Source organism: Gopherus evgoodei, chromosome 9 (genome assembly GCF_007399415.2).
Source record: "Gopherus evgoodei ecotype Sinaloan lineage chromosome 9, rGopEvg1_v1.p, whole genome shotgun sequence".
In the NCBI taxonomy this organism is placed as follows: domain Eukaryota; kingdom Metazoa; phylum Chordata; order Testudines; family Testudinidae; genus Gopherus; species Gopherus evgoodei.
Genome location: NC_044330.1, coordinates 19,952,365 through 19,976,211, shown reverse-complemented (window position 1 = coordinate 19,976,211; position 23,847 = coordinate 19,952,365). Strand labels below are relative to the sequence as shown.

The 23,847-nt window shown below is 41.3% G+C and overlaps 1 protein-coding gene across 1 annotated transcript in view; it reads right to left on the bottom strand.

Moving 5' to 3' along the window:
- The window catches only part of LOC115657626 (maltase-glucoamylase, intestinal-like), a 59,491-nt gene that overhangs the window by 20,994 nt on the left and 14,650 nt on the right, over positions 1-23,847 (bottom strand). Inside the window, 12 exon segments of the mRNA XM_030575681.1 lie at positions 1,425-1,550; positions 1,656-1,768; positions 1,878-1,974; positions 4,042-4,210; positions 8,929-9,083; positions 12,546-12,599; positions 12,601-12,700; positions 12,702-12,751; positions 14,244-14,393; positions 15,695-15,865; positions 22,176-22,225; positions 23,091-23,179. Coding sequence (XP_030431541.1) covers positions 1,425-1,550; positions 1,656-1,768; positions 1,878-1,974; positions 4,042-4,210; positions 8,929-9,083; positions 12,546-12,599; positions 12,601-12,700; positions 12,702-12,751; positions 14,244-14,393; positions 15,695-15,865; positions 22,176-22,225; positions 23,091-23,179 — 1,324 coding nt within the window.

Sequence of the window (23,847 nt, the reverse complement as noted above, 5' to 3'; positions counted from 1 at the left end):
CATGAAAACAGAATGGTACAGTAACATTGTGACATGGTGGAAAAATTGTATGGTCCTTTAACTTAAGCAGTAGTTTATGCTGTTAATTCCTGAGATCAAGAATTTAATCTTGATCGATCTTGGTGGCGAGGGTTAGCTTAGTGGTTTGAGCACTGGTCTGCTAAACCCAGGGTTGTGAGCCCAATCCTTGAGGGAACCACTTAGGAATCTGAGGCAAAAATCAGTACTTGGCCCTGGTAGTGAAGGCAGGAGGCTGGACTTGATGACCTTTCAAGGTCTCTTCCAGTTCTAGGAGATATGTATAGCTCCAGTTATAAAATTATATAATCCTGTAAATAAATTGACCAGGGTTGTTGTTACAAGTCAGGGCTATACATAAATGGAGATGAACTATGGTAGCCCTCTGACACCTGGGATAAACTTCCTTGCCCCAGAAGAAGTGTATAAACCATGCTAACATCAGTAGATATTTATCTGACTATAGGCCTTGTCTGCTCTTGGACAATATGATGTGTTCTTAACTCACGTTATCTAATTCAGGTTAATTAATACTAGATAAACTCAGAGTGAAGACAAGGCAGCTTGTAGTTTCCACACATTAGGTGGAAGTAAACCACTAGCCACCAACAGAGTGTAAATGGAGTCAAGAACACACAATGTGTTTTTTTAAAAAGATGCATCCCCTCGTGATCACATATAGAGGTTTACGAGTTTGCTACTCTCTCTAAGATAATGTGCTTGGTCCTTTAATTCAAAAAGTAGAGGCTCGTGCTTTTAGATCCAGAGACGTGGGTTCCATCCTTGCAGACTACTTGAAAAAGCGTATCATTACAAATAGTGGCCAGTACCGGGCAATGATCTAATTTGGACTCCATCCAACTTCTGCTCTTACACAAAACCTTAACAGTAACCTTAGCAATGTTAAGGAAGAATAATTTCCAAATGAACCAACTCTGTGACAGCCAGATGCATGGATACAAGGAATATGAGGCTACTATTAAGGTTCTGCATGAGGACAAAATATAGATGAAGTTAGAGAATGTTTTGCTCCTCAGAATCTGTAGGAGATGGAAGCGAATGCCTTATGGTATGTTGGACAATCTTATCAACACTGTTGACAACACTGTAGGTGATGCGAAGGTGACAAGGAATGATGCAGACTTTTCCCGTAACTTCTTTCATTCTTTCCAGGTTGAGTAGCAAGAGTTGGTACTCATAGGACTAAATTTTGTTTTTGTTTGGTGTAATGATAATATCATCTGTGAAGAGGGCATAAATGGGCTTAAAGCATACAAAGAATACCGTTTCAGTACAGTATGCGGTTTCATTTCTATAAATTATTTCTCATTTCTTTTTCCCTAGAGAACAAATCTGTGATTAGAGAATTCAAATAACATCACTAATTATAACTGCAAACAACATACATAAGGTATCCGAGCTGCCTTCATTGCCTCATAGAGGTCAGAGACTTCGGTGTCATTTTGGTATCCATAACGGCATAACTGGAATCCCAAAGACCAGTATGGTGGCATGACCGGTCGTCCAATCAGCTAACAACAATAAAATTGGGGGGAAGAAAACATTTAATCCTGGTAATATGGAAAACTGGACAAAAATACAATTGATTGTAGAACTTTCAACATAATTAATCCTACTGCAGTGTATTCCTGAACAACCAACTCCGGCGTTGGGCCCAACACCATGTAAAAGTCCAGAATTCCTCCAATAGTGCGATACGTCAGAGCAGGGGTTGGCTGGAATGTGACATCTGCAAATGCAGAGCATACATTCAGGAAGCAAGTAGTTGAATAAACCATTGTTATGAGAAAGTGCACAATAGAGGAAACTATTTCTGAAAGTTTTTCTTTCTTTTTTACCCATTGCATTACTGGTAAGCAAGAGGACTCCATGAGCATTTCCATCATTTTCCAGGCCCATGTAAAAGGGATGGAAACCATAGGAATTGAGTTTGTACTGCAAAAAGAAGAAAAAAATTATGGTTTCACTTTGGAGGTCAACACAATTTGTGAAAGAAGCAAAGAATCCTGTGGCACCTCATAGACTAACAGACAAGGTGCCACAGGATTCTTTGCCCCTTTTACAGATCCAGACTAACACGGCTACCCCTCTGATACTTGACATAATTTGTGGACATTCTACTGGCAAGTAAACAGTCTAATATTCCTAAATGATTACTGATAAATCCACTCTACTAAAATAACTTTCCCACCATTTTCATCTTTTAGGCACTTTTCTTGTATTGTACTGATACATTCAACTGGCCTTTTGCATTTTTGTTTTATACAAAAAGTTCTCAAGGTGTGATTATAAAGGTCACAAGAGTACAACTATGTAAATAGAAGACAGCAAGGTATTTAATGACTAGACTGATGAAGCAGCATCTAAAGGAGAGAAACATGTAACAGTCTATAACATGATCCACCCATGGATTTTCCTATCACACATGTTTAACAATGACAGCTCAGCACTTTACAACAAAAAAACCAATGATTATGGAGCACTCATTTTAAAGAGTCAAGTCATGTAGTTTGCTAATCCACTGAACTTTCATCTCAGCAGTGTCACAGAATTCCTTCACAAAAATTTCTCCATACTGTGGCTTGCTGGAATACTTGTTGTGATTGCTCCCACTGCAATGTGATATGTGTAACATGAACGTACAGTTCTCATTACTGAACCACTTTTCATAACAACACAAGTCAGGGTGAGTCAGTGATCAGTCTTAGTCGTTTTACATATGTGTATATATAGAAATTACTATTTACATTTGAGGCCCCAGATAGACCCACTTCCTTCCCTTTCTGTTGGCAGGCAGAAGCCCTACCTGGGCATACTTCTATATCTTCTCAGGGAGTGAGGCCAGCTTGGGCAGCAGCCCCAGACTATGAACTTGGAAGAGTGGACATTTTTTGTACCCTCTCAAGCCAGAAAAGATCACCCAGGATAATGTCGAAGTCCTCCAGCATTTAGTCACATTTATAGGAGCAGCCTGAAAGTGATATGAGGCTGGTTCCATCTGAGCTAATGCCTGCTCTGCTCACAGGGAGATGTGACAATTGCATTCTCCTTGCTCCCTGCTTCTTGCTGCTGATGTCTTGGTGCCTCAGGTTGGCCCGTGTAGTGGGGGGGTGTTGGGCTTGCATGATCTGGTACTGACCCGTCTCACTCTTGCAGGTGGAACCATTGTGCTTATGTTCTTCACCATTTCTGTCCCAACTTCACCTGCGGGTGTTGGTGTGTGCTTTCAGAATTGCTGGGCACTCTCCTGTAATTCCCATTATAGTCAACGAGAGCTCTCAGCATCCAGCATCGCAGGAAACCTGGCCAATGTATATTTTAACTGTGTGTGTGAGAGTGATTGTCTATGGGTTGCTCTCCCTCTCCCTGTCCTCTTTACACTAGCCATATTTGAAAAGTGGATAAAACTGCTGCCAAGACATGTCTCTATGAAATATTAAAACCACAGTATTTCAGGCTAGAAGTGGATTTCACAAAGTGGCCTTCAACAAAAACATCACACCTTGAAAAGTTAATAAAAGTTAAGTTTCCAGAATTTGGGAAGGAGGAGAGAAAACTGGCAAAAAGTATGGCCTAAAATAGTTCTCCAGCTCTGCTCAGTTCTTGTAGAACCCAACATAGACCATAGAAACATAGGAATTGACACAACAGATAAGAGCAGTGGCCCATATAGCCTGCTATCCCATCTCCAGATGTGGTAAATATTAGATGCTTCAGAGAAAAGTGCAATTATTCCAAAATGGAATAAACTGTTTTAAGAGAGGTTTTTTTCCAAACTCCAGGTTACTTGTTAGGACCTTAACTGTTACTAAACTTTGTTTTGGTTTGTTGTAATGATAATGATATTTGTGACAAGGGCATATCATACACCATTGTTACTGCCTGCATTGTTTTAAAACAAAATATACTATCGTTACCCTGGAAATAAACTCTAAGTAATGTGTACCAAGAACATAGTTGCTGCTTAGAAAAGAATCTAATTCAAATTTTATCTTTACTTACACCAGGGGACTGGTCTTTGGTGAACATTCCCCAGGTCTGCCAGTTCATATCACGCCGAAACGTAGTGTGTTCAGTTTCACCAAAGCCGTAGACATACTGTGATGGCAGACGAGTAGAAATCTGAATGAACATGTCGCTAAAAGTGAAGCCAGGTACCTGAGAATCCCAACTGAAACAGAATGAGAATTATCCCATTATCATTAGTAAAGAGCTGGAAAGATACACAAATAATAGTTGCTGAGAATTTTGAAAGTTACCGAGAATATTCGGGGTAGTAGCCATGCAATTGCTTTTCTTAAGGAAGCACAGGATGACTGTTTAATCTGCTAGAAGACTATCTGTGTCAGAGTGTAAGGAAGTTGAGTATTATTGAATACATTCTGGAATTTAGATAAAATGAACACTAAATACCTATTAAGAAGTTTCTTAGAACTGAAGGAAACTCGAATTAATCTATATATTAATTTCATAGATTCATAGATAGATTCATAGATTCTAGGGTCAGAAGGGACCAATGTGATCATCTAGTCTGACCCCCTGCACAAAGCAGGCCACAGAACCCCACCCATCCAGTTCTATAACAAACCCCTAACCTATGCCTGAGTTATTGAAGTCTTCAAATTGTGGTTTGAAGACCTCAAGGTGCAGAGAATCCACCAGCAAGTGACCCATGCCCTACGCTGCAGGGGAAGGCGAAAAACCTGCAGGGCCTCTTCAAATCTGTCCTGGAGGAATATTCCCTCCCGACCCCAATTTCAATTTCAGTGATTGTTTTAAACCCAGTGTATTGAATGCTTAGTAATGATGACATATGGGGAAACCAAGGGGATGTTAAAGAGGCTGATGATTAAGGTTTGAATGATTTGTGAAGTCAAGGCTAAAGACAGTTTTGTTGGTTTGGATAAGCACCTGAACTTTCAAACACAAATCAAATTGTGAAAATTTTGGGTCTCTTGTGTAATTTGTGCTGCTACTCAGGAGAAAAAGTTTTCATAGATTCAGAAGATTCCAAAGTCAGAAAAAAACATTGAGATAATCTAGTCTGACCTCCTGTATAACACAGGCCATAGAAATTGCCCAAAAATAATGCCGAGGGCATCCGCTTTAGAGAACCGTGCAATCTTAGTTTAAAAATTGTCAGTGATGGAGAATCCACCACGACCCTTGGTAAGTTGTCCCAATGGTAAATTACCTTCACTGTCAAATATCTATGCCTTACTTCCCAGTCTGAATTTGTCTGGCTTCAGCCGTCAGCAAGTAATTGTGTTATATCTTTCTCTTCTAGTTCGAACAGCCCATTATACCTATTTGTGCCTTATGTAGATATATACAGATTGCAATCAAGTCACCCATTGGCCTTCTCTTTGTTAAGCTAAACAGATGGAACTCTTTGAGTCTATCACTATACGGTGTGTTCTCTATTTGTTTAAATCATTCATGTGGCTCTTCTCTGAACTCTCTCCAGTTTAACAAAATCCTTCTTGAATTGTGGGCACCAGAACTGGACACAGTATTCCAGCAGCAATCGTACCGGTACAAATATAGAAAAAAAAAAATAACCTCCTTACTCCTAGGCAAAAGCCTCTCCTTTATGCATCCCAGAAATGCATTAGCTCTTGTAGCCAGAGCATCACACTGAGAAGACCTATTCAGCTGATTTCCCACCATAACCCCAAATCTGTTTCAGAGTCACTGCTTCCTAGGATAGAATCTTGTTCTTTGGTCCTAGATATATACATTTACATTTATCCATTTTATAATGTCCATTTGCATAAGCTCGGTTTACCAGATCACTCTGAGTCAGGAACCTGTCCTCTTCAATATTGAACAATCCCCCAATTTTTGTGGCATCTGTAAACTTTGTCATGACAATTTATGGTTTTTTCCAGGTCATTGATAAAAACATTAAACAGCATTGTGAATAGAAGCATTCTGCTCAAAGTGTATGTGCGCCACATTCAATCAAATCAAAGATGTATTCCAGCAGTACCACTTGTGGCACACACACCCCTGCCTTCCTCATTCAAGGAGCCAAGGGCTTTAAAAGAGCATGACCACTGCCTCCCTCTCCATTCCTTCATACCACTGTCCAACTAATACACTAAATAGTGGGGAAGGGTCGTGGAACATGTATGTGCACAATACAACAGGAAGAACGATAGTTACTGTTTAGGTAAGTAACCATTTTTCCTCTAAAAAGTGATTGTTCACAAATGTCACCTGCAGTAGAATGTCTTTGGATCACTTTAAGATAGATTGCAACAGTGACTGGCCAATACTGGCACCATCTCAGAAAGCTTGAGTGATAGCCCAGTGACCGGAAGAGGTATATGCTAGTGAACATGTTGCTGCCTTGCATATATCCACTCTTGGTATGTTACTCAAGAAGACTGAGGAAGTGGAATGAACCTTTGTGGAATGGGCCATTATCCTCGGAGGGAGAGCAATCTTTACTAGATAATAGCAGAGTCTGATGCAGTCAGAAGTCCAATGAGATATACACAGTTCTCTAACCAGCTGCCCTGCACTCCTACAAAGTGTATAGGAGATAATCTAAAAGAATGTTCAAAGTATGAAGCCTCTCTTTGGCTTTACGAGAGTGAGCCTTTGGGAAAAAAACACTAGAATATGAATGATCTGATTGAGGTGGAACTTCAAACATAAACAAGGTGTGGCCAAAAAGAAACTTTGTTTTTGTGAAATGTCTTTAAAGGGGGCTTGGTTAACAGTGCCTGAAGCTCAGGCTCCCTTTTGGCAGATGGTACCTGACTGCTACCAGAACTGCTGTTTTCATTGATAGCAACAATTATAAGGATGTTGTTGCTAAAAAATAAAAAAAGGAGGACCATCAAACAGGACAAAACTAAATTCGTCTAGTGGATCAGAGACAGGAGGGCACATGAAAATTAGGACTTTAAGAACTGAGACATCGACAGAATTAAGAAAGACAAAAAATCCATCTACCAGTGGATGTATCAGAGAGATGGAGGCTAAGTGCACCCTTAGAAAACTGATGGGAAAACCATATGATATAAATATAGCAGGTAATCTATATATGGGTAATATCTAATATATGTGTTATCTCTCTATTACTTGGTGACAACCAGTGAGACTCAGTCCAGATTGAGAACCTTTTCCATTTCATTGATAAGTGGCTCTTCCTGCTATGCACACCAGCATGGCTTGTTCATCCTAACAGTAAACTCTTTCCTTACTGCCAGTCATCCAAATAAGGAAATATCTGAACGCCTAAATGTTGAAGATGAACTGCCACTACTGCCATACATTTGGCATATCTGAATGCCTAAATGTTGAAGATGAATTGCCACTACTGCCATGCATTTGGTAAACAACCTCAGGGCATGTGTTAGGCTGAAGGGCAGCACCATGTCCCTGGTAGTGCATATTGCCTACCATGAACTAGAATTCATGTGGCAATACATCCTAGCCACAGAAAGTATGTATGTATCCTGCAGTTGGAGGCAGCATACTAATTCCTTGCCTTCAAGGAAGGGATAACAGATGATAGGAGAACCATTCTGTTCTTCATTTTCTTGGTTAATCTGTTTAAACTTTCTTACGTCTTAAATCCTAGGAATCTACATTTCTCTTCCAAACAGGCTTTGGAGCCATGGCACCCAGAGAGGCACTCCTTGTGGAGGAATACTCTGCTCTCTCGTGGTCAGGTTCGGGCTCTTAAGAGGGATATGTTGTCTTTTCAGGAAGACTAACTTTAAGACAGGAATTCCTTTGTTTCCTCATCCTCGTGGGGAAAGAGGTACAGATAGGACATTTGTTCCCCACTTGTCCCTCTCCTACACAAATTAGGCAACATTTGAAACTCTCAGTGACAGCTGTGCATGTGGAACACAGATATTTTGGCTTTTTTTTGCCATGCAAAAATTCCCTGGATTTAAACCATCAGCTAACTAACTAACTTGTCACTATACGAAGTGAACTAAGTATGTACAAATCAGAAAATCTCTGTCACAGATGGCTAACTGAGGCTCAAGAGCGACAGGGAACTCTCACTGTCCAGCTCTCACCACAGATGGTGCAAAGGAATTGAGAGGGAGAGGGGCAGCCATGTCCCTTTTATGGCCTCAGGTCCATGCATGAGAAGGGCAGGAGCACACTGCTGGCAGAAGTCTTGTACTCAAGTGCATTAGGTGCACATACACATGCATTGGAATGTACACGAGCACAACCAGTCACTCAAAGGAGAATGTTTAGCTATCTTCATTTTGTTTAAGCCACAGCTCCAACATCAGTGGGATAGCCTCTCTTTAAGCTAGGTATCAGCTCAGAATCAGCATCTGTAAATCACATTCTTTTTGTTCTCAATTTGATCAGAGAATGAGTTTGATATTTTGCAACAGATTTATTTCTAAGTGAGAATTAATTGCTCTGGAAGCTCTTGAGGATGTAATAATGTTCCCTCTAAGGATATGTCTACATTGGAGCTTGAGGGGTAATTTCCAGCTCACACAGACATACCTGTGCTAGTTCTCATCAAGCTAGCATGTTAAAACTACAAGTGTAGCAGCAGCGACGCTAGCAACAGGACAGGTTAGCTACATATCTAGTGTTTCATATGGGATTGTACTCAAGGCCACCAGCCTGCCCCATATTTATAGGTGCCACAGATACACTTCTATTTTTTGTTTACATTTCCAACTCCAGTGGAGAAATATGGTAAAATAAGAAATAGGTCTTACTGAAACATATCAAGTTAATTAATTTATCATCAAGTACTTTTCACCAGTAACACCATGGCAGCTTAGCAAAATGCAGCCTATTCAAAGCTAAGCCAGTATTTAGGGAATTCCACCAAACATATAGGTTAAAATAAAAATGTCATTTATAGCAAACCAAGTTTTCACTTACATAATTGTTCCAGTGCGTTTGCGCTGAATCTGAATACCAAACGGATTGTTCTTAATGGTCACTTCATAGAGTCGACCTGCTTCTGTACTTGTTGGAGTACTAGGGAGGAATAGTGGTACTGGAACTTCATATCTCTTATTGTTGGCATCATAAATCTGTGAAAAGAAAGGCAGCAGTCTTGAAAGTGTAATAGATAAGACCTGTTTCTTGCGACTGTTGTTTTTTTTTAAAGTTCTCCTTAGTCAAAGGCGATAAAAATGATGTGTGTGTGTGTGGTCATGTTCAAGAATGTAAGTTAACATCATAGGGGAAGTAACAGCAAACATTACAGTTGTGGTCCCTGTACTGAACAACAAACAGGACCTAATTCTGTGGCTATTTTTTCCTGGATTTTGTGGCAATGTGTGGCCGCTTCATTTACATATGAAAAACACAATCAACCAGCACAGTAGCCTTTGTCTTGTTTATTTTGATGTTAAATTCCATTTATTTACGCTGCCTCTACATTTTTAGTTTTCAATATGCCAGAAAATTTCTGCACTGGCCTTAAATAAGTGCATTGTAGAAGATGTTAGGGGCCAGTCTGAAGGTTTTGGCTCCTAGGTATTGGATAGTGGGAGGATGGGGGAAGTGGGAGGTAGCTTTTGATTGTGGAATAAAGCATATTAGCAGGACATTTCTGCTAAAATAAACAATGATAGTTAATTATCACCTTAAGACTTCAGGCTTAACTCACTAAGAGTATGAGGGCAGTGTAAGAGATAGACCTCTACAGAAATTATTAATTATTATTAGTAAAGGTATTCTAATTAATTCTTATAATATTGGTTTATTACAATTTGCCTTCTCTGTTAACTGAATATTAAAAGGTACTTACAATTATTTTTATGCCCATCATGCTTGGAAAATGCAATAATATCTGCTTATATTTTGGTTACATATGTTATTAAATGAAATGTAAGGCTAATTCCAGGAGGCTTCTGCTTCCTGTAAACTAGTGACACACTCCCAAACTGTCAAAATGGATACCACTCTTGGCCATAAAAAATCCAAACATCTGTTATGCAAGCTCTGACATGCAGCTTTTATAACTTATATATTGCTTCAACTGTTTATACTATTTTCTTTTATGTTATATTTTGAATATATATTTGTATATAACTGGTAATTATTGTAATTGTTTACATAGAATTAAGATAGTAGAATGTACAGCCAAGGAAGACGATGCCGCACAAGTGGTTGAATTGTGAAAAGTAAGCGGCTGCAGACTCCTTGATCAAGCTCTTGTACACCTTACATAATGTACCGGAGTCCACTCTCAATCCCTGTCTCCTTTACAAAGGAAACAAACAGGAGCCATCTCTGAGGCACCTTATGAGGGTTACAGCTTTGGAGGCTGATTTTTCACGGCTTGAACTGGTTCCTCATCAATTATTACCTCAGTGCTTCAATAAAACCCTGCACATCTATGTTCATCATTTGTGTTTGTTGAAACTTAGGTAGCTCAACTGACACGCTGAGCTGTCTGTAAAAGAGATCATAGAGGGAAAAAAACCCAAAGAGGTGAGAATAAGCACTTTGGAACCTCACACCACTTCTAATATTCAATATGTCAGACATGGGACACAATGTGATGTGACATTACATATGGAATAGGTCTAATTGCTCAGTAATCAGTGTGTCATGCTACTGCAACAGTATGAAACAAAGCAGTGTTATCCACTTATTTGCACAGCAAGCCATCTTTAGCAGTTTGGAGAAAAGGTGATCACTCTCTTTCAATGATAAAACAAAATATAATGAAATAGTCTCCAGAACAGCGGCTCTCAACAAAGGTAAGTGTACTCCTGGGGGTTCAGAGGTCTTTCAAGAAGGACATCAACTTTTCTAGGTATTTGCCTAGTTTTACAACAGGCTACATAAAAAGCATTAACCAAATCAGTACAAAATAAAATTTCATACAGACAATGACATGTTTGTACTGCTCTATATACTGTACACTGAAATGTAAGTACACCTCTACCCCGACAGAACACGACCCATTAGAACACGGGTTCGCATAGAACGCAGTAAAACTCTGACACGATGCTCCGAGCAGCATGTTAAGGGTGTCAGGGCAGGCCTGGGCTTAGGAGTTTCATAAGGGTCAGAGGGTCTCGGGGGTGGTCAGGGGTTCCCCCCCACCCACCGGGCCTGGGGGCAGGAGCTATGGAAGGGCACTTTTGGGGGCCCCATAGTCCCAGAGTGGCCCGGGGGATTAGCGGGGTGCCAGGAGCAGACCACTCTGCTTCCCTCGCTCCAGCCCCAACCGTGTCGCTGGGGGAAGGGAGCTTAGGGGAAGGGTTCCCCCTCACCTCACCAGCAACAGCGGAAGCGAAGCAGCCTAGCCCCAGATCACTCCACTCCATCTGCTCCCAGCCACAGAGCTCCGCTTCCAGCCACAGCTGAGTGTAAGGGGCATCCTTTCCCCAACTTCCCTGCACTCACCTGCGGTGGGAAGCGAAGCGCCGCAGCTGGGAGGCGGCAGAGAGGAGTGGTCTGGGGCCATGTCGCTATGCTTCCCGCCACTGGTGAGTTCAGAGGGAATCCTTTCCCCAACCTCCCCGCACTTACCAGTGGTGAAAAGCGGAGCAACCCAGCCCCAGCCAGCTCCACTCTGCCAGCTCCCAGCCGTGGTGCTCTGCTTCCTGCCGCAAGTGAGTGCAGGACCTTTCCCCAGCCACCCCCCAATGACACAGCTGGGGCCGAGGGAAGGAAAGCTGAGCAGGTTGGGGCCGCATCGCTCTGCTTCCCACCGCAGGTGAGTACGGGGGGGGGGGGCATACTTTCCCAATGTCTCCGTACTCACCATATGGCAGGAAGCGGAGCGACGTGGCTGGGAGCTGGAAGGGTGGAGCGGACTCAGTCAACGCTGCTCCACTTCCTGCTGCTGCCGCTGAGTGCCTGTCGGGAGTGGGAGGGGTGCATAGGGGTCGGAGCAGTCAGGGGACAGAGGGGTTATGTAGAGGGTGGGATCCTGGGGGTGATTAGGGAGGGGGGTCTCTGGAGGGGGCAGTCAGGGAACAAGGACCGGGGGCAAAGCAAGTTTGATATAACGCGGTCTCACCTATACACGGTGAGATTTGTCGTCTCCCAAGGACCGCGTTATATCGGGGTAGAGGTGTACAATATTTCTATTCCAACTGATTTATATTAGAATTATACAGTAAAATGAGAAAGTAAGCAATTCTTCAATACTAGTGTGCTGTGACACTTTGTGTTTGTATGTCTGATTTTGAAAGCAAGTAAATTTTAAGTGAGGTGGAACTTGGGAGGTGTGCAAGACAAATCAGACACCTGAAAGGGAACATTAGTCTGGAAAGGTTGAGAGCCACTTCTCTAGAAGGAGTCAGATGTGTAGTTGCTCCCAAAAAGATGCAGTCTGAGGGGAAACCCCTGAGCACGGGGCTTCAACTGTGGTGGCCTTTTCATAAGCCATTCAAAAGATGGGTCAATTCTTATCTCCCCTACTCCCTTCTGTAGCCACGTATGGCCTAGTAAACATCTAGCTCACTAAAAATGAAAAATTATCACTAATCTCATCATCGGTTGTCCTAACAGATTCAGACTGAAATTACCTTGAACTGCAACATGTTGTCGTCGTGATATTTCACTTCCAAGCGAAGTGTGTTGAATAGGGGAAGAACGATCCCCATAGCGGTCAGGGATACTAGGATCTCTGGAGAGGTCAGCAGTAAGACCGAAGCGGTGTTTGAATGTTACTGACAGAATAACCATAACTACTTGGGTAGTAACATGATGGTACAAGGGAGTTAGAGGCAACCTGAAAAATATATTGCAGATTAGAAAACAGTACATGAGATCATTCATTTTAAAAGACAATTCCAGAAAAGTCCCATTTTTAACAGGTAATTCATTACATGAGCAACTGGTTGGAAAGGTTACTGTAACAATGCTGACAGTGTGAAAACAAATCCTAACAAAGAACACAATGATTTATGCAATTAAGATCAGAGAAACTTTCCGTCATTACAGTGGTGTCCCTTGGAGGAGGACATCCCATTAAAATTACACAGATATACAGCATTTGACTTGACAATTTCAATGCAGAGTATTTAAGTAGCTTAGAAATATGACAAAAAGAACTCCCTGGGATTTATTTATGAATCCTCATCATTTATTTACATTTAAAACCAACAGCGCTTGATAACTTTATCTTTCCTTTTCTTAAGTGTATTTTAATAGAAGCATCTCTCACTTGTTCATAAAATTATATTATATTGGCAGTGGTAAGGAACACTGCATTTAATGCCGGTGCTTAGCGGTCACTATTCTACATCCACCTGTCAAATTCCTTGGGTTTTTCCTGGTATTTTCATTTTCAGAGTGAGATTTTGTTCATGCACTTTGTGTATGCCCAGGGGTTTTTTCCTACACCTGAAAGCCCATCTTTTATTGAATACATGGACAGGGGAAATAATACACTTTTTCTCACCATTATAAAGAAAAATTACAATGACAACAAAACCCTTGCAACTTCCTCTGAACAGGTGTACAATCAAGCAGGGTTGAGAGGTGAAAACAGCATGCACCAAGTAGTCCTAAATGTTGAGAAGTGCCTTTTATTGTTCAGGAGGAAATGGCTGAGAATTCACCTATTTACTTACGAATTTTATTGACTGAGCATACCGAGAAGATCTTACCACTGAGGACTCAATCTTACTTCCATTAGAATCAAGTGAAATCTTTGCCTGGTGTACAGATTACCATTGTCCTCCTTATCCTAACCAAGCTTAGAATCAAACAAACAGCTAAAGAGAAGGATGGGAAAGAGAGAAAAATAGAATAGGCATGAAGTGACACTTGAGACAGTACTAAGTGTAGAAACCTTAGGTTCACATCCTTGGAGTTGCTCAAGACCCAGCTCTGGGGATGCTGATGTCAGCCAATTTCCTCTTTTGGTCTGTTCTTTTCAGATCAGGAAAAAGAGCTCAGTGGCAAAATGTCAAATGCCTGAGTTCTAGAAGTGGTGGTGATGGGTATAGTGGTAAGGATGATTAATGCTGCCTGCCATGCATAAGCAAGCTGCTAAGTGATCCCCTGAGAAGCAATGTCCAAAATGTGTGGCATCCTTGATCCACATAGTCATACTTATTTTCATCTCTCAAACATTTTGTTTTGTTGTTAAAACAATTCTGCACGCTCATCAAATACCTAAAAACTCTAGTCAGCAACTCTTTTTAATTAGATAAATTAAGTTAGTGTCATTAAAGTAAAGTCCTTATTCTTGCTTCACACAAATCATTTCTGCTTACCTCCCAGATACAGCCACGAGCAGTACAATTTTCCTCTGATGCACCTGAGTCAGGATAACAGTTAAATTTTTCATTGTCTTCAACCACTGAAGACCAGTCCACTGAGTAGGGTTTCCCTAGTTCAAGCTGAAGCCCAGTAATATGCAGCAGCTTTGAAAGGAAACAAAAAAACAACAACAAATCTACCTGAGGCCATTGCATTTTTCAGCTCTCACACTACTTATTAGATAGTTTCTTCTTTTTGTCTTCTTCCCCTAATTCAGATTTGAAACAATTTATCTGTGACTTATTTTAACACTGAATTCCAATCTATGGGCTTCCCAGGAACCCTGTAAAGATCAGAATCCTGCTCTTTCCTTTTATAAGCTTGGAGTCCATTCTGATTTCACCTGTGCACAGGAATTCCTACTTTCCCATCCAAGGAATGAGAGCACAGCTAAATACAATAGATTTTCTTGGCATGTTTCATGTGCAAGGCAGAAAGGCGTGAGACTTAATAAATGATACAGTTTTGTAGAAAGCCTGGGGAAGAGGCTGGGGGTGGGAATAACCTTGCATTTTTCCATCAGAAGAGTGGCAACCCTAAAAGCAGCTACAGGAGGTATGTTTATATTTGAAAGGCAGTCCAGAGGAATGTGTCTGGAAGGCCACCATGATCATCAGCATTTGTTTCAATTGCATTTAAGAGTGCTTGACACAATTATGATTTATAGTTAATACTGACTTCTTCCCCATAATTATACACATGATAGAGTCACAGGGGTGGTTTCTTAGTCCTCAGAAATCTTTTTATTATTTTAATAAGAAGAAATTTGTTGGATATTTCACAAAAACATGCAAGGTCATATCATGGCCCATTGGGAGTTTTGCCAATAGCTTCAGTGGAGATAAGATTTAACCCATAGAGATAGGGTCTTTGCCTTGAACTGCATATAGCCAATATTTGACATAACACAACAAAAAAGGTTAATAATTATACAGGAGCACGGGAAGGGAGGAGGAAAGAAATGGGTGGCAAGAACAGAATCATCTAGCTTTCAGTAAGTACTTGTTGAAGATACCATATTCCCTCTCAGTTCTCTTAGAGCTTAAATAAGCTTTTAGAAGGGTTGAAAAAAAAATCAAGCACTCAGAGTTAGGAATTACCAAAGATTAAGATTTTTACTGCAGCAATAACTTAGCCACATTGCACATACGCTCTGTCATATTGTCTTGCTTTTTTATTTTGTCAAATTGTAACCATGTTTGATTACATTGTGTGTTGTTTACATCATACAACAATTCCAGGTTGTTTGATTTCACAAGGCAATTATTTCTAGTGGTACATTCTTGTATTTATTAAAAAATATAGGACTTAATATTGCAACTGAGATCTGATTCAATGCCAAGTTTAAGGCAGAAAAGTTACATTATTCAGCAGATGGCTTAATACCCTTGAATTAGCTGCTTACCTTTTCTGTAGCACTGTAGCTGACACTATGGAGAGATGGAACGGTCACACCATTTTGTTTTACTGTAACAGCTAAAGGGACTCTGTCAACTCCCAAGACTTTAATTTCATCAAATTTTAAATTGTTTGGGTCAGTGTATCCATTGTGCACAATCGTAATTTCTAAAACACTCTGAAAAGACAACAAAATATATTAGATTCATATTGTCCCAACTTGCCATCAAATTGATGTTTAGATATCATAGTGTCTTATAGTATGATCCTTTATCTCTGATTATCACACTAAAAATCATGGAGTTCCTTCTTTCCAGATCCACTTACGCGTTTCTTATGTTGGATGGCTATGCAACAGGTACCCTGTATATAACACACACAAGCATCAAAATGTAGCTTCTCCAGGTAGGACTGCATGTTAAGAGGGACAGCAGAAGGAGGGTTTTCCTCTTCCCTTCGGTACACGCACAGAGGTCAGCCACAACTGCAGTCCTCCCTTAAGTGTAGACTGCTCCTTGCTAGGGATTCCAGTTGAAAAACTAACCCCAAAGAAGCATGGAAGCAGCACGACCTTGGGCTCTCCTGTCCTCCTCACCCACCAGATGGAGAAAGGAACAGTTGGTACACCCTTGTGAGAGGTGGAGCAGTAAACATATTCTCTGCTGCACAATGATGCCTGCTGTTCCAGCTGAGTCAGATTGCACACACGCCACTAAGGAGACTACAGTAGAGCTAGAGGTTTCATTTCTAGCTTGGGTAGACGTATCCACCTTGCCTCTGACCGAGCTAGTGTGTTAAAGGTAGCAGCATAATTGCTGCTGCTGCTGCACGAGCAGCAGGACAGGTTAGCTATAACAAGTACAGTCCTGTTTGAAACCCAGGTACATACTCGGGGGAGCTAGCCTCTCAACACCCCGGGCAGCTGCAGCTAATACAGCTATTTAGAGTGTATTAACACAATCAGAGCTAGCACAGAGGTGTCTACCCAAGCTGGAAATTACTCCTTCAACTCCAATATACACAAGCCTTTAGTACAGTTTGTAATAACAGGTAAAATCCAGACCCAAAGGTGAGGGAGAGCATGAAAGGTCAGTAACCTCATGTTCTTGATTAATTTCAGTGTAATTGTAGATCTGTTTGCTTCTCTTTTGTTTTCTTCCAAGGGGGAAGAAAGACCAAGTTAGGATACTGGACTGGGATCTAAGAGATCTAGGTTCATTTCCTGCTCTGCAACAGCCATTTGTATGTAAATAGCTCATCCACTTTTCATGCAGCCATTAATCAGGCAAAATTCTTGTTGAAATCAGTGGACCAAATCCTGGTCTCCTCTGTGCAATTACAGCCCTGCACAAGGTGACAAAGAACTCCCTCGTCTCAGAGGGAATGTGTACAGATCACTACCCCTGTACCAGGACTGTTCAGCTCTGCAAACCAGTGTGGAGAGGGTCTGAACCACGTACCTACACATCCCTTACCCACTACATAGGGGTTGAATTGTGCCTCAGATGATGCTAGAAAGGAGCCATCTCTGTACTCTGGAAATGCAGGGTTAGCAATTTTGTCTGGTCCTTCAGGTTATGTGAGGGAAGATTCCACAATCGTTTCCCCACCCCCACCCCCGCATTACGAACTACCACAACAGGCAACAGCAAACAATAAAAACTGGCTTATGAATGTAAGGACAAGCGTAGTACCAGAAACCACCTAGAACTTCTTTTTAAAATGTGACTATATTTCAAGTTGCTTGCGTTCCTTTATAATACATGTTGCTTTTCTCTTTACCACAGGGAATTTGTAGATATGTGTGTGTTTAATGGCATGTTGTCTTTAAAAATATGCAGGAGATGATGAGCTATAATGTACTCATTTAAATAGATTGGTAAAATGACAGCAGAAGTGCAGCTGACAAAATGATACTATTAGTCTCATGTTACTTTGATTTCTGCATATGTAAATGTTTAAGTTTTACAAATAAATTTTATGAAATATAGTTTCACTATCAGAGTATTCAAAATATCTTCACAATACTTCTTAAATATGTATTTATTACAATTTATTCATATAAAAATAGCACATTTGCTGCAATTACAGACAGACAATCTCAATACAACAGCTTATCTCACTCCGATGTATACACCCTCCCCCCACCCCCGGAAACTACAAGTGTTCAGAACCTGGATTTTGTTATAGCTCACTGCAGAGTTAGACCAGCTCTGAAATTAGGAACCATGATATGGGTATGGATTGTGCACCAATCTCTCTCTTTGAAAGTCTTAGGGTAACCACATCTGCAGTTTGAGCCCACCACTAAATATAAGGTAGAACAGTGATTCTCAAACTAGGGCTGCCGCATGTTCAGGGAAAGCCCCTGGCGGGCGAGGCTGATTTGTTTACCTGCCGTGTCCGCAGATTTGGCTGATTGCAGCTCCCACTGGCTGCGGTTCGTCACTCTAGGCCAATGAGGGCTGCAGGAAGCGATGTGGGCCGAGGGATGTGCTGGCCGCCCTTCCAGCAGTGACAGCAGTGATTAGCTAAACCTGCGGATGCAGCGGCTCCTGGTTGGTGGCAGCAGGGAACCCCCATGCTCCCGGCTTCTGTGGCTGCACAGAGTGGCAGGCAGCTCCAGGCTGCTGGAGAGGAAACCAAGCTCCTGGCTGCCATGGGTGGTGGGGAACCACAAGCTCCCAGCCTCCACAGGGGATGCCTGGAGCTGCTGGTAGCAGGGGTACCTCGCAGTCCCCAGCTGCTATAGGCAGCTCCTAGTCCCTGCAGCTGCCCCACTTGAAGTACTGGGCGGATCTGCAGATCCCCATTTTGTCAGGGATATTTTAGTAAAAGTTACAAACAGGTCACAGCTTCCGTGAATTTTTCTGTTTTGCCCATGACCTGTCTGTAACTTTTACTAAAATATCCCTGACAAAATCTTAGCCTTAATTATTAGACGTAAGGGCAAGGGCAGACTGAGGCTGGATTAAGTACCTGGGTAGTTCCACTGACTTCAATGGGACTACTCATGTAGTTAAAGTGACGTTCACGCCTCTGGTAATTTCCTGGATTAAGACCTGTAAAGGATTCTTGGATCCTTTGGATCGGGGCCTGGTGATTGGAAGGGATCACAGAGAGCTGTGACTCAATGAGAAATGAAGCAAGTACTGGGGAAAAGGCTATCAGGGGCCAGGGGAAGAGTCTGTATGAAGGAAGGCAATTCTCCTTGTCCTTTACTTTACTTTGATAGCTTTATTCTTAAGGTCTTGAATTTCAAGACCAGGAGACACTGTGCAAGTTCCTCCTTGGGATCACTCCGAGTCTCATAAGGCAAGTGAAGCGGAAGTCTAAGGGAGGGCTAGGGAGCATTTATGCTATCACACCTTGGCATCATCATGTTTGAACAAAAGGAACATAAAATATTTGTTTCCTAACAGGACAGTTCCTCCCAAGACTGAGCTGCTCTTTCTGAAGGTTCTAATCCAAACTTCCCGGAACAGATCACAAGATAATTGATGTATTCAAGTCACCACAGCCTGGCAAAATTCACCGCAGGATACTTAAACTAACTGAAGCAATCTTGGAACCCTTAGCAAATATCCATGAGAACTCATGGAGGATGGGTGAGGTCCCAGATGACAGGAGAAGGAAAAATGTAGTATTTATCTTTTAAAAAGGGAACAAGAAGGACATGGAGAATTATATCTCTGAAAACTCATGGCGAATGGGGGAGGTCCTGAATGACTGGAAAAAGGCTAATATAGTGCCCCTTTCTTAAAAAAGGGAAGGAGGAGGATCCGGAGAACTACAGGCCAGTCAGCCTCACCTCAGTTCCTGGAAAAATCATGGAGCAGGTCCTCAAGGAATCAATTCTGAAGCACTTAGAGGAGAGGAAAGTGATCAGGAACAGTCAGCATGGATTCACTAAGGGCAAGTCATGCCTGACTAACCTAATTGCCTTCTATGAGGAGATAACTGGCTCTGTGGATGAGGGGGAAGCAGTGGATGTGTTATTCCTTGACTTTAGCAAAGCTTTTGATACGATCTCCCACAGTATTCTTGCCAGCAAGTTAAAGAATTATGGACTGGATAAATGGACTGTAAGGTGGATAGAAAGCTGGCTAGATCGTTGGGCTCAACAGGTAGTGATCAACAGCTCAATGTCTAGCTGGCAGCAGGTTTCAAGCAGAGTACCCCAAGGGTCGGTCTTGGAGTCGGTTTTGTTCAATATCTTCATTAATGATCTGGAAGATGGCATGGACTGCACTCTCAGCAAGTCTGCAGATGACACTAAACTTGGAGGAGTGGTAGATATGCTGGAGGGTAAGGACAGGATACAGATGGATCTAGACAAATTAGAGGACTGGGCCAAAAGAAACCTGATGAGGTTCAACAAGGACAAGTGCAGAGTCCTGCACTTTAGACGGAAGAATGCCATTCACTGTTACAGACTATGGACTGAATGGCTAGGAAACAGTTCTGCCAAAAAAGACTAAGGGGTTACAATGGACGAGAAGTTGGATATGAATCAACAGTGTGCCCTGGGTGCCAAGAAGGCTAATGGCATTTTGGGCTGTATAAGTAGGGGCATTGCCAGCAGATTGAGTTACATGATCATTCCCCTCTATTCGACATTGGTGAGGCTTCATCTGGAGTACTGTGTCCAGTTTTGGGCCCCCCATTACAAGAAGGATGTGGAAAAATTGGAATGAGTCCAGCGGAGGGCAACAAAAATGATTAGGGGGCTAGAGAACATATCTTATGAGGAGAGGCTGAGGGAACTGGAATTGTTTAGTCTGCAGAAGAGAAGAATGAGGGGGGATTTGATAGCTGCTTTCAACTACCTGAAAGGGGGTTCCAAAGAGGATGGATCTAGACTGTTCTCAGTGGTACCTGATGACAGAACAAGGAGTAACGGTCTCAGTTTCCAGTGGGGGAGATTTAGGTTGGATATTAGGAAATACTTTTTCACTCAGAGAGTGGTGAAGCACTGAAATGGGTTACCTAGGGAGATGGTGGAATCTCCTTCCTTAGAGGTTTTTAAAGTCAGGCTTGACAAAGCCCTGGCTGGGATGATTTAGTTGGGAATTGGTCCTGCTTTGAGTAGGAGTTGGAGTAGATGACCTCCTGAGGTCCCTTCCAACCCTGATATTCTATGATTCTATAGACCAGTCAGCCTAACTTCAATACCGGAATTGAAGGTCTCGTGGATGGAGAGAAGCAGCAGAAGTAATACACCTTGATTATAATAAGGTTTTTGACACAGTCCCCCATGACAGTCTCTCAAGCAAGCTACGGAAATGCGGTCTAGCTGAAACACTAATGTGAGTGCAAAACTTGTTGAAAGTAGTCATATTCAAAGAGTAGTCATCAGTGGTTTGCTGTTGAACTGGGAGGATGCATCTAGTGAAGTCCTACATGGAACCAGCACTATTCAACATTTTCATAAATGACTTAGATAATGTAGTGGAGAGTATGCTTATAAAATCTGCAGATGACACCAAGCTTGGAGGGGTTGAAAGTATTCTTGATAACAGGATTAGGATTTAAGGTGTGCTTGACAAATTGAATAGTGTGTCTGAATTCAACAGGATGAAATTCAATGAAGACGAGTGCAAAGTACTCTATTTAGGAAGGGGAAAAATCAGTCTCACAAATATAAAATGGGGAATAACTAGCTAGGCAGTAATACTGGTGAAAACGATCTGCGGGTAACAGTGGATCACAAGCTGAATATGAACCAACAGCGTGACATAATTGCAAAAAGCCTAAATAATTCTGTAACATATGAACAGAAGGTGACTGTGCTGCTCTACTTAGCACTGGGGAGGCCTAAGCTGTGTACAGTTTCTGGGGCGCCACATTTTAAGATGTGGACAAACTGGAGGGAGTCCAGAGGAGAACAACAAAAATGATGATAGTTTTAGAAAAGCTGAACTATGAGGAAAGGTTAAAAAAACCCTGGGCTTATTTAATCTTGAGAAAAGATGATGGAGGGGAAGCCTGATAACAGTCTTCAAATATGTTAAAGGCTGTTATAGAGAGGACAGTGATAAGTGTTCTCCATGCCCACTGAAAGTAGGACAAGTAGTCATGAGTTTAATCGGCAGCAAGAGATGGGTTGGGTAGATAGTAGGAAAATGATTCTAATACAAGTACTGGAATAGGCTTCCACAGGAGGCTGTGGAATCCGCATTTGTGGAGGTTCTAAAGAACAGATTAGACAAACACCTGTCAAGGATGGCCTAGGTAAATTTGGTCCTGCCTCAGAATGGAAGGCCAGACGGGATGACCTCTCGTCCCTTCCAACCTTACATTTCTACGATACCATTAACATTCAGGAATGTTGCAATGAATGGCATGGATTACAATGGGAAACAGTTGAATGGAGAAAAAAGAATGATTGTAGATTTAATTTTAAATAAAACTATTGAGTCGAAAAAATTTCATTGGGAGGTAAAAAAAGAACTTAAAAATGACAACATATATATATAAATACACACCTTGTTTGTGGCAAATGTTGCTAAGAAATAATTACCATTTTCATATGTGTCTATAAAAGAAGAAAAAAATCAGTAGAATGAAATCTATTTTTCTAACAAAAGAGAGAAAACAACATTAACGCACCTAAATTTTAAAAAAACAATACCTTTCCCAAATTTATATTTGCTATTTTCATTTTAAACATTACAATCAAATGATCACATAACACCTGTTGCTGTTCACATCTTTCTATAAATAACATATTCCATTAGTGTTATGCAGTTAGTGTGCAAATTTGTTCCAAGGTTGAACTACAGTATTTCAGCTGACAGACCTAGAATTCTGCACAAATTTTCAAAAGAAACTTGTTTGTAGATTTTGAAATAAAGAAATAATTACAACTAACTTCCCTTAGGGATATTTGGCAATTAATTAGTTCAAATTAAATTAAAGGATCCTCCTGGTCCTCTACGTAAAAGTCATGTACAAATATCTGAGAGATGGGTGGATAGCTCTTTGCACTCACCTGCCTTAGACACCTGTGCAGGGTTGGGTACAAACTAGTCCTAGGTTTATAAACCAAATCTAAGCAACATAATCCTGGCCCTGCACCCCCATCTGTGAACAGTTGGTATCTGGGTAATGCAAAGAGTAGAAAGGAGCACACTGTGTTCCGAGACCATTTGGGGGCAGCAAATAGCCTGGAGGACGTTAGGAACAGCCAAGAATCACCCTCTGGAAGGGTGGGAGGAGAAAGCCACCTGTACTCCCACTTTCAGACACCTCTGAGGAGATCGCCCCTAATCTTTCAAACATCTTAATTTAAATTTCTAACTGTTTAAATCAGTTTGGTCCTGATCCCATTTTACCTGTATGCTGTCACTTGCAGGAGTGGAGCCCGTCTTTGATATTATACCAAAAGTGATCACACTTACCAATGCTTACTCCATCATCCCAGTAAAGCTGACCTTGAGCGACCTCGTTATCATCCAAAGCAACAGTAAGTCCCATAAAGTTTTGTCGGCTACAAAAATAAAAAGGAAGCCAGAAAGCACATTCATTTTCCTTCTTTCTTTGGAGTCACAGCTGTACAGATTGTGACAACTGTAAGTTGACTTCTGGATTCCCTGACACACACTCTCAGATATATGCTCGATAGTCAGTGTCAATATACTTTTCCATTACATCATCAGACTGAGCAGACATTGTATACTTTACAAGAAATAGCAATATGATTCTTATTTAGGACTAATTCTTATCAACTCCTGTTTATCTGAGTAATCTTATACACGTGAGTAAAGTCAGCGGGTTATTCATAAATATCAACACTATTCACTCAAGAGATGCAAGACCATTGCCATAATTTCCAAGCTCAAAATTATGGGGAAAGACAATAAAGAAAAAACAAAGTGGGAGCTCATGCAGCCTTTGTTCTGCATGCACAACTCTCACACACATCAGTGGGGTTTACATGGTTGGAAGCAGGGGAGTGCTAGGTGTGTACTTTAAAAAGCATAAGCTACTGTAAAATAAGGAAACATACAAATATGTTTTGCTTACTTTATTATTGCTAAGAAGGGTCCCACACAGGATACAAATTTCATCCATTTCACTGAGGTCTCAAAAGCTGAGTAAATAAACCTCACTCACTTCCCAAGCTACAAATTAACAGATCAGTTCAAATTTCCATGT